This window comes from Aristolochia californica, unplaced genomic scaffold (assembly GCF_029961685.1).
Source record: "Aristolochia californica isolate CCGP_79_NKW_82.1479 unplaced genomic scaffold, dmAriCali1.0.hap1 SCAF_9, whole genome shotgun sequence".
Classification (NCBI taxonomy): domain Eukaryota; kingdom Viridiplantae; phylum Streptophyta; class Magnoliopsida; order Piperales; family Aristolochiaceae; genus Aristolochia; species Aristolochia californica.
In genome coordinates, this window is record NW_027182290.1 from 31437804 (window position 1) to 31448866 (window position 11063).

Sequence of the window (11063 nt, forward strand, 5' to 3'; positions counted from 1 at the left end):
TAAGGCTAATTGATTGAAAATCAATTTAGGATCATTGCTTGTTTAGGGCCTTCCTTACAGGAGTTAATTAAGCTCAAATTATTCTTTTCCTGTACAAACCATATCAATTTTAATCACGTGTATATCTTTGTAATTGTTATAAATTAATGAAGAAAACTCACCCCAGACAGTGTGGTGAATTTATGAAAAGTATTTTCATGGTATCAGAGCTTTACCTGGATTAACATCCCCTGATCCTCAATGGCGTCAAATTTTTCTTCCGATCTCCTCCCCTTCATTACCTTGATTCATATGATCACCATCAAGCTTTCATCGTCAAATTACCTCCTCTGGAAGAGTCAATTTCTTCCCCTCCTTGACAGCCAAGGTTTGCTGGGCCATGTGGACGACACTCTTGTGCCACCACCTCTGTTTGAACCTCCCACCTCCCAGACGTAAAATCCAAAATTTCTAGCATGGAAGGCGAAAGATCAACGCCTTCTCAGCTTTTTGCTATCGTCTCTGTCAGAGGAGGCCATGGCAGAAGCCGTTGGCCTGACCACCGCCCGTGAGGTGTGGACTGCCCTCGAAAATTCCTTCAGTCACCGATCACAAGCTCGTGAGATTCGTCTTAAGAATGATCTCCAACTGATGAAGTGCGGAAATCGTTCGGTCTCTGCCTACGCTTGAGCTTTCAAAGCTTTGTGCGATTAGCTTCATGCCATTGGGCGCCCTGTCGACGACACCGACAAGGTGCACTAGTTCCTTCGTGGATTAGGCCCTGAATTTTCGAGTTTCTCCACTGTGCAGATGGCTCAATTCCCTTTGCCCTATTTTTCCGATTTGGTTTCGAAAGCAAAGAGCTTCGAAATTTTTCAGAAGTTGATGGAGCTTCCCGTTGCCTCCACCGCCGCATTCACGACCAACCAAGCTTCCTTCTCCAATTTTGGCAACTCCTCTCATCCGAATCGTGACCGAGGACACCGTGACGGCTGTAACTTCGGCCAAGGCTCGCACAACTCCTCCAGCCACGACCAAAACGGCAACTCTGCTCACGGTCAAGGTCGCTCCAACCAGAACCACTGTCACCAACCACTGCGGTGCCAGATTTGCCGGCAAGACGGCCATTACGTCGATCGTTGTTGCCAGCGGTATGTGCAGCAGGAGCCTTCAGCTCACATCGCCAAAAAAATTTTGGCCCTCTCTCTGTCCGACCAGAACAATGCGTCCGACTAGTTTGTTGACACAGGCGCCTCGGCCCACATGATTCCAGCCCAGTCAACGCTGGATCAGTCTTTCTCATACACAAGTAAGGATCGTGTAATTGTAGGGAATGGTACGTCCCTACCTATTACCCATACAGGTCATATTTCTCCTTCACCAAATCTCAAACTACTAAATGTCTTAGTTGTTCCCCATCTTACCAAAAATCTCTTGTCTATCAGTAAATTAACAACTGATTTTCCTTTATTAGTTATCTTTACTAATGACCTTTTTACTGTTCAGAATCGCCAAACGGGAAAGGTGGTGGCAACCGGTAGACGTGACGGAGGCTTATATGTGCTTGAGCGTGGAAATTTCGCTTTTATTTCTGTTTTGAAAAACAACACTCTTCATGCCTCTTATGAATTATGGCATGCACGTCTAGGTCACGTGCATCATTCTGTTCTTTCTTTAATAAATAAACAAGGTCAATTTTCTCTTACTTCCTTATTGTCATCCCCTAAATTATGTGACGCATGCCAACTTTCCAAAAGTCATCGCTTACCTTTTTCTCGAAATGAAAAAAGGTCGTCTCATGTATTAGAATTAATTCACTACGATATATGGGGCTCGTCTCCCGTACATTCAATTTTGGGATTTGTTTACTATGTTTTATTTGTTGATGATTATTCTCAATTTACTTGGCTTTACCCATTGAAATTGAAATCTGATTTCTATGCTACTTTTCTTCAATTTCAAAAATTTGTGGAAAATCAACATTCTGCTCATATCAAGATTTTCCAAAGTGATGGTGGTGCAGAATTTACAAGCAATTGTTTTAAAAACCACCTTCGTCAATCTGGCATTCATCATCAACTATCTTGTCCATATACTCCTACTCAAAACGGTAGCGTCGAATGGAAACACCGTCATATAACTGAAACTGGTTTGGCTCTACTTTTCCATTCCCATATTTCTCCTCGTTTTTGGGTTGATGCTTTTAGCACTGCTGCCCACATCATCAACCGCTTGCCCTCACCGCTTCTCAGATGTAAGTCCCCCTTTGAACTTCTCTATTGTCTTTCTCCAAATTATGCGAATTTTCATCCTTTTGGTTGTCGGGTCTATCCCTGTTTGCGTGATTACATGCCAAATAATTTTTTCCCACGCAGTCTTCCGTGTATCTTTGTGGGGTATTGCTCATCTTATAAAGGTTTTCGTTGTCTTGATCCACTTACTTCTAGAATATATATCACCAGACACGCTCAATTCAATGAGACATTTTTTCCCTCCTTAGCATCTTCTCAAGCTCAACCCCTCTCCTCTCTCCAATTTTCCAACTTTCTTGAACTTGCTCAATCTCCTCCAGTCATGTCCCCATCTCCTCAGGCGCCTCATTCCCCACACATTACTCCATCTGGCCCCCATCCTTGTGTTATTTGTACTAATCCTGTGGATGAGTCCTTGCAGGCCACTGATTTTCTTACAGGTCCGCCTATGACGCCCACAAATTCTAGTCCGCCTGGACCCACTGCTCCTGTTACTGCACTCCCAATGAGGTCTCATCCTATGCTCACACGTGCTAAGACTGGTATTTTCAAACCTCGTCACTCGGTTGATCTTGCTTACTCTGGCTCTTCTAGTCTTCTTTGTGCTCCCTTGACATCTACTACGCCCAAAGGGTTCAAATCCGCTACCAATAATCCTGCCTGGTTTGCCGCTATGGATGAAGAAATTCAAGCTCTACAAAATAACCGTACCTGGGTCTTGGTACCTCGACTGGCTCATACCAATATTGTGGGCTCTAAATGGGTATTTCAGACAAAATATTTGCCTGATGGTTCTATTGAGCAGTTCAAAGTTCATCTCGTCGCCAAAGGGTTTACACAAGTTCCTGGTCTCGACTATACCGACACCTTCACTCCTGTCATCAAGGCTACCACTATTCGGGTTGTGCTTTTTATTGCTGTTACTAATCGATGGTCTCTCCGTCAATTAGATGTCAAAAATGCTTTCCTTAATGGTCATCTCAATGAACAAGTCTATATGGAACAACCGCCGGGGTATATTGATCCTCGTTTTCCTGATCATGTTTGCAAACTTCAGAAAGCTCTCTATGGTCTCAAGCAAGCCCCCCGAGCTTGGTTTTAGCGGTTCAGCTCTTTCCTTACACATCTTGGTTTCCACCCCAGTTGGGCTGACCCTTCGCTCTTCGTCTTTCATCGGCACTCTGACATCCTTTATTTGCTCTTATATGTCGATGATATCATTATTACGAGCAACAACCTCTCTCTTCTCGATAGCTTTTCCAGTAAGCTTCACTCAGAGTTCGCCACAAAGGACTTGGGCTCTCTCAGTTACTTTATTGGTCTTGAAGCTACACCAACCGCTGATGGACTATTTCTTAGTCAGTTGAAATATGCGCGCGACATCCTTGTCCGCGCTCAATTACTTGACAACAAGCATATGAACACTCCTATGGTGGTTTTTCAACATCTATCTTCTGATGGTCAGTTATTTTTGGATCCCACTCTTTATCAATCTCTTGTTGGTGCCCTTCAATATTTGACCATCACGCGTCCCGATATTGCTCATGCTGTCAACTCTGTCTCGCTGTCTATTCCCAAATGACGTTTGGGAGATCTATCGAATCTGTACAAATGTCATTTGGGAGATCCCCCAATGTTACAAGATTGGAGACGAGGAAGAACAAATAGCTCAAAGATTTTCCGCAGCTTAGTTTTTCTCTTCCGGAAGAATTCACAGACTTTCACCAACTGCGCTGGGCTGGGCTGTTTTTATGCTCTCCAGCAAAGGCACAACACGGTCATTCAAAAAACCAAAATTTGGATTGCCCTGAGTTGAATCGGAGCACCTGAGTTAAAAAAGGTTGAAATCAGAGCAATTAAGGAATGTTGACGAATCCAAATTTTTTTAACCTAGAGGCTTTTTGGCAGTCATCAGGTTTGCAATAAGTAACTTTGCTGAAGTTCATTCTTGATCTTTTACCTTCTTCCTGTTAAGTTATTCATGTTACCTTAAATACAACTTAAGGCATCTGCTCTGTTAGAGTGTGAAAAGCAAACCATATACCTTCTAGTGCCAAATTTTTTTTCACATTTTTAGCTAATTTCTAAGTCATCTTGAAACTGTGCTTTGGTGGTTTTTCTATTTTATTTGACATTATTAATTTCTAGTTGCTGGAATCTGCTTGGGTTCCAGTGCATGCTTGCATTTCTCTTTGGTGATTCATCTTTAGAAAAAAGGCAGGTGCCTCTTCACAGTAATCAAATTAAACAATCTGGTCGAGACAAGAGCAGAGCTGTGAACAGCAAGGAAGTGAGCTCTAAAACCTCTTTCAGGAACATCTACTGCTACAATAGAGAGTGATATGAATGTCCAGACAGACTCATCTGACATTTATGAGGAGATAGTTGTACACTATATGGATGACATGAACCGATCTGAGGAATCTGTTGTGGATGAGAATGACAAGTCTGAGCAGGTCACTGGAGATTCCAAAGCCAGTGAACTATTGTAGAGAAAAAATGGAGAGGAAAGAGAAGATCGTTCAAGTGATGGATGCAAGGATGGAGAATCTGATGGTGAGGCTGTTAGTGATTCTTCACCATTCACAAGGGGAAACTGTACCCAACTTTGTCCAAACCTAGTCTCTAGCTGTAATTTACTGCTGCTTATAAAACGGGAATAAACCATGTAAAAAATACATCCGTGCAGCGTACCATTGGACCTTTCTGACCGCAAGTTAATATAAACGAGAGGGCAGAATTTTAGGTCATGTCAGCCTAAATGAGCAAGTTAATGTTGCTTTGTGCTATTCTCAAAAAAGTTTGTTCTGTACTTGTTCATGCTGAAACTACCATTTTGTCTGCTTCCTAATTGGGCTGTCGTGTGATTTTGGTGCTCTCCTCCATTTCTTGATTTTTTTTATAATCGTCATTTTTTTTAACATTCGTGCTTCCGTTTACATTTTGATTATGAATTTCATGTTGTATGATAGAAATTCGTTTTCTTACAGTTATCACTATCTGTGTTTGATATTATCTTTTGTTGAATTATTCTTAGAGTATATTTTATCCCTTTAATTGCCAAAATTGATTTCATTACATAAATTGTGTTTTAGAAAATTCTGCATGGAATTGAATTTCGCCATTCAGAATGTAAACCATGCAGAAGAAATTTACCCCGTCGAGGTAACTGAGCAGGGAAGACAGTCCTGTGTCACTTAATTGTATTGGATCCTAGTAATTTGATTTATAACGCAAGATGAATGAAACCATAATGCAAGGGTATGGCCTTAAATACACACACTACTCGACCGTGTTAAAACATTGATGGCATTGAATCCGATCATCAGATGAATCAAATTGCCCAATAGAATTCAAGTGAAAATTTCTAAGAGACCCTATGCATCCTATCACTTTGCTTTTAATTTCACCTGTGGCCATAATGGGTACAGCAGATCCTTGAGGAAGTGAATCTAATTAAACTGTATTGTTACCCTCTGATGGGTACAGGCAAACATCTTAGATTTTTTTTTTTTTTTTTTTTTTTTCACAACGAGAATGAATCTAGCCATTTGTAAGAAACAGTAACGCTAGACCCTGTACTCTTCCCCACAGGAGCAATTAACTACTTCGGAGATGCCCTACACAAGCAACCAAGGAAGCGAAAGGGTCTGGGTCATTTTATGCACCTGTTTTTCTTCCATCTTTTTTACGGTTGAATTGTACTGTATAAAATATAGAGCCATTTTTACCTTGATTTCTCCGATTCGCACTTGAAGAGACTGCAGATACTCCTCTTCACCAGTCTTATCTGATAGTAGAGATTTATGTTCTCCTTTCAGGACTTCCATATCCATTTGTTCCAGCTGAGGCTGCTTATTATATTCATCAGCATGTTGAAATTTAGACATGCACATTAAATGATTATACAACTTTAATTTAACAATGTCAGAGTTCTAATTAACTGGGAATGGTTGAACTGACCGGAATATCGTTCAACCTACACTTGAGATCATCAACAATCGACTTTGCCTGGGAAAAACACGAAAAGGTCTCATCAAAGTTTGCATAGCTATAAAAAAAGAAAAAGATTAATATTGCCCAAAAGATAATTTTCTCTCTAGCTGAAAAATGTAAGTTATCCATATGTAAACCGGTTGAGGCATGGTAGATAGCAAAATTGCTTTACTTCATATTTCAAAAAAAAAAGCCGAAGGGTTAGGTGATCAACCCTCAAAAAGAACTTTCTATGAGTAAGGATCTACTGGTCATAAGCATCCACAGAAGAATCAGCTCCAAATGTTTTCTATATGCCGCTAAAATTATTTCTTTTCAGTTAAATAGCTCAATTTCATGACCCCTATAATTGAACACGGGATGCTTTCTCCATTATAGCAAAGGCTCGTACACATTTAAACTTCGAATCATCCTTCTTACGTTTGGTCAGATAACACAACACACCTTGCTCTTATCCAATGAAAGATTTGATTGCTTCACTGTTAGCTCAGCGAGCTTAGCCTTTTCTGCTTCCAATATTTTACAGAGTTCCGTGTACTTTTCATCTGATTCTGCACCCTGTTTTCGTCTCTAAGGAAAACAGAATAAGATTTTAAAACAGAATAGCAGAAATGAACTGATGATTATGCCAGGGCAAAGCCACCTTATCCATCCTTTCGATGGAATGAATTTCAGTACCCTGCTTATCTGCACATAAAATGACAAATCAGTTTTTTTCTGTATCATGCCTACCCTAAACTGGTTAGTGCTTAACTCTCAAATTGCATGGCATATTTCATTGGAAGATATATGCAGCATATTTTATAAGTTTAGGGTTGTGAGCTCCACAGATGAACAATCCACAAATCAATTATTTCTGGGTGGTACGCTTTAGAGAGATCAAAATGGTGTGTCCAGGCTCAAGGCCCCCGCTACAGAATCACTTCTTCATGTATAGTATCCTATTGCCAGAAGCACGGCCAGATGATAACCATATGACATATTTACCATCCAATCTATCTCCCGTGTAAGATTAAGAATGTGCTCAAGTTCATAGCAAATGGTTTGAGTAATCAAGTGATAGGAAAATTAAAATATGAACTTTGTTACGGTACTATGCACCGCGTTACAGAGAAGTAGAACTATAGAACATATAGACAGGCTAACACGGATCATACCTCTTTGGCCATTCGGACAGCCTTGAATCTGTACAGAAACTTCACATTAGTGAGATCACAGGAAAAAAATTAATCCCCCTCTTTCCTGTACAAATAAAACAAAGAAAAGACATATAGACACCAGAACTAGTAGCAAATAGACGATGCACCGGCTCTCAATCAACATAGTTGTATCTTAATCCAGGAAACGCCGATTTTAAGGGCTCAACATACAACATTCCATACAAAACAAGGATTCATGTCATCTAATATCGAAACTCTTTACCTCATTGATGAGATTGTATTCATTGAACCAATCCTGCCGAAATCAGAAAGCAAACAATCAAATTCATTTTATCGTAATTTAGATACGACAGTATGAACTTGTGATTGGCCAGTTCATGCAGGTGAAACCTTTTGCTCTTGCAAGGTAGATGTCATGTTCTCCACGATTTTTTCATAGTAAACACTGTCTTACACACGAATAAAGTAGTTAGCTAACTTCTTCATTGAATAATTTCGAAAACTTTCGGGCTCATCAACTGTACTGGGATCTATCTCGCTAGCATTTACCCTTTCCCTTTGAGTTGCTCAGATAGGCTAGCTTTTTCTTGCTGAAGAAGCTCCAATGTCTGAAAATTTTAACTTAAAATAAGAAAGTAAAATTGAATAACTAAGAAGTTTTCTGCATAATGACAACAGATGGTCATCTAGTACGAAAAAGATGTATCATAAAACACTTATGGGTAAATCATGTTACAACTTTACAGGTGTTTGTCCAGTCTGTACGTAATTTGGTTTCTGAAACCTGAAACCTACATCCATCTCCAATATTGAGAGGGGACCAAGCAATGAAAGAAAAAAGACATTAGTGGACTAGTTTTGGTTAGGAATTTATCTTCCATTGCATTTCCAGATAATGATACAATATAGTTTCGAGAGTACATGGTGTTGAAACCAGTGCGCTAAAAGCGCTCGAACCTGTTAGGAAAGCATCCGCACGGATCTTATACAAGGACTGGCCCGGTCGATACAAACAAATATTCTAACACTCCCCCACACGGGGAAAACCTGTGGACTAATTCACCGGAAAAACCCGGGACAAATTCACTGGAAAAACCCGGGACAAATTCGGTGGGAGTGGGATTCGAACTCAGGACCAACCTGCTCTGGTACCATGTTGAAACCATTGTGCTAAAAGGCTCAAACCTGTTAGGAAAACATCCGCATGAATCTTATACAAGGACTGGCCCGGTCGATACAAACAAATATTCCAACACATGGAGAGGTTGGAAAGCATTTTGCGGAATTCCTTAAGAGCCACCACTGATACTCGTGCTCCCTACCTGATATATAGGCGGCCGGCTGTGTCATAAAATGCTAGAAAGGGAGCATCGGAATCATCCAAATCGGGAACCCATCTACTCTTTATAGTTGAGAGCCATCTTCCGAAGGGAAGTGCAAATTTGACTCTAGACCAATCACAAGTGCTGTTTGTGATTTATCTCTCTCCCTTGATTCACATAAATCAGCTATATAATTGGTCCTAATGATGAGTTTGCGGCTCCATTCATGGACATTCAATATCGTTATTAGGCTAATTACTAGGAAATACCACCTAGTTCAACTGACATGGTTTAAGGATGCTCCTACGTAGTTTCACAATGAGCTGAACAAGGCAAAATCAAATTCTATTAGATGGAAAAGCTGGCCCTGTATTACTTGTGACTAGAATTCTTAGTTTATTATCTTGTCCTCGTAGTTATCGTAGTCAAAAACTTCCAATAGAGTCCTTAATACTTTCTTATGAGATTAATAAAAATTGATTTCCGTGAATTGAACTTATCCAAATTTCTTTCAAAAGCAATAAGTGAGATGGAGCATTGGCCAAACCTGGGAGAGTGTCGAAGATTCAGTTTCAAGATAAATGAATTTCTTCTTTTTCTCCGCAATTTGATGATATATACGATCTTTTGTATTGAGCATCTCATCCGTCTCTGACTTGAGACGCGTACTTTCAACTTTCTCTGCATGCAAAAATTGAGGAGTTAGAGATGTCATTTGATAAACAATGGAAGCCTTGGCAGCTATAGCGGTATGTCCTACGGGTGTTTGAGGTTAGGCATCTGAATTTAAAATATGATGAACTCAAATGGAAATCATCTTCGTACGGACCACGGACAAACGAAACTGCGGGGGTCTTTGCGTTGCAACAAAAGAACCACGGGCTTTCCAGACAACTTTGTCACTGGTGGCAAAGTCATACGCATCAAGCGCACCTAGCGGACTTCGCAAATCTTAGCCGATGTAAATCGAGTAGGTGACGGCGCATTCTAGTATTTTCGTAACAGAGACAAGAAAGAGAAACCTGAATCGAGGTCTTTCTCCATGATCTGAATCGCAGTTTTCTGCTTCTCTTCTTCGGCGGCGATTCTCGCAGCTTGATCTTCGAAATCTACGAAGAGCATAAACAATGAGCAAAATTTGTCAAAGAAGTTAATCAGAAGTGGAAAATCTTTACCGATGATTAAATAATATAGATAAACAACATTACCATTCATTTGAGACATCAAGGTCTTCATGTTCTGCAAATATTCCTCCATTCTCTTAAAATTGCTGAAAACACAATCAGCAAAAGCTATTTCAGTAAGCTCACAGACGAGAAGACAACAGATTTGATCAGAGTAACCTAACTCAATAAAAAAATATCCAATGGAAACGCGATCAATGTGCACTGAAAAGATAGTGTTTAGGAGATTACCGTAAGTGGTAGAGATTAGAGAAAAAGAAATTAAGCTTCGATACGTCGTGCTTGTTGTTCTTGTACCCGATCAAAGTCCACGCGGAGGATCCCTAATCTTTGCCGGGGGTGTGTGAACTTGAAAGCAAAGCCTTCAAACTGTTTTTTGGCGGGGTGCCCATTTGCGGACCACTTGGAATAATAAAGGTCATTTGGTACCGTATGTTATTGGTAAGAATGGTCGTAACATTTGTTAACAAAACCAACGGCTTGTTTGGAACTGTGGCAGTCAATAATCATTGAAGAAAAGAAAATAAGAGATAAAATAGTTGATTTTTCTATCATAAAATGAAGAAATTTGGAGAGAAAATAAAAGAAATAGACTCTTAAGAGAAAATTTTAATCAATTTTCCACGTATATCCAAACAAAAAAATTTATATTTCTCTTCTGTTTTCTCTCTCATTTTCTATGGGAACCCCTATAAAGAAAATAAAAGAAAAGAAAATAAGTTTATTTTCTCTTGTTTGGATGCCAATGGAAAATGAGAGAAAAAATAAAAGAGAATATATAGTTTATCTTATTTGAATACAAGTGAAAAATGAAAAAAAAAATTTTACTAATATTTTAAATTTTTGATGATTAAGATTTTCTCTCAACTTTCTTTTTTTTTCTTTTCTCCCCCCAAATTCTTTAATATAAATAAAGAAGGCAAAATCAGACAAAATAAGGATGTCACATTTGAATTTTTTTATATTGATATCTCTAGAACAATCAAATTGAGAAACTATTTCTTAGGATAGAAAATAGATTTATAGAACTTACTTTTGATATATAATTCTCTATTAAAGTCTTATTCTTGATGGTACAATCAGTCTCTCAAATTGGATCATTCAACTATCATTCAAAACTTTCTTGTTGTCTAACTTTTTTTGCTTCAAATGTCAATTTCTCTTCGTAGG

General features: G+C 39.3%; 1 protein-coding gene and 1 long non-coding RNA gene across 3 annotated transcripts; both read right to left on the bottom strand.

Moving 5' to 3' along the window:
• Positions 1–5329: 5329 nt before the first annotated feature.
• Positions 5330–7991, bottom strand: LOC137942098 (uncharacterized). Of its 2 annotated transcripts, XR_011110476.1 has the most exons (6): positions 7937–7991; positions 7778–7832; positions 7650–7682; positions 6672–7412; positions 6195–6242; positions 5330–6082 (listed from the first exon to the last, which is right to left on the bottom strand). It is a non-coding gene; the product is annotated as an uncharacterized lncRNA (long non-coding RNA). The 2 variants fall into 2 exon arrangements; XR_011110475.1 differs by having other exon boundaries at positions 7650–7832.
• Positions 7992–8478: 487 nt separating this feature from the next.
• On the bottom strand, positions 8479–10213 carry LOC137940251 (uncharacterized). The gene is made up of 5 exons (XM_068785199.1): positions 10125–10213; positions 9918–9979; positions 9732–9818; positions 9257–9390; positions 8479–8572 (listed from the first exon to the last, which is right to left on the bottom strand). Exons 2-5 carry the CDS (start codon positions 9964–9966, stop codon positions 8567–8569), a joined length of 276 nt encoding a protein of 91 aa, XP_068641300.1. The 5' UTR covers positions 9967–9979; positions 10125–10213; the 3' UTR covers positions 8479–8566.
• Between the last annotated feature and the right edge of the window lie 850 nt (positions 10214–11063).

Bases quoted from the DNA above. Each gene is read 5' to 3' on its own strand.
- LOC137940251 (XM_068785199.1), bottom strand. From the start codon at position 9,966: ATGGAGGAATATTTGCAGAACATGAAGACCTTGATGTCTCAAATGAAT. The intron at 9,819-9,917 runs GTAATGTTGTTT...TGCTCTTCGTAG, and splicing joins CTTGATGTCTCAAATGAATG to ATTTCGAAGATCAAGCTGCG. The intron at 9,391-9,731 runs GTTTCTCTTTCT...TTTTGCATGCAG, and splicing joins GGAGAAAGACCTCGATTCAG to AGAAAGTTGAAAGTACGCGT.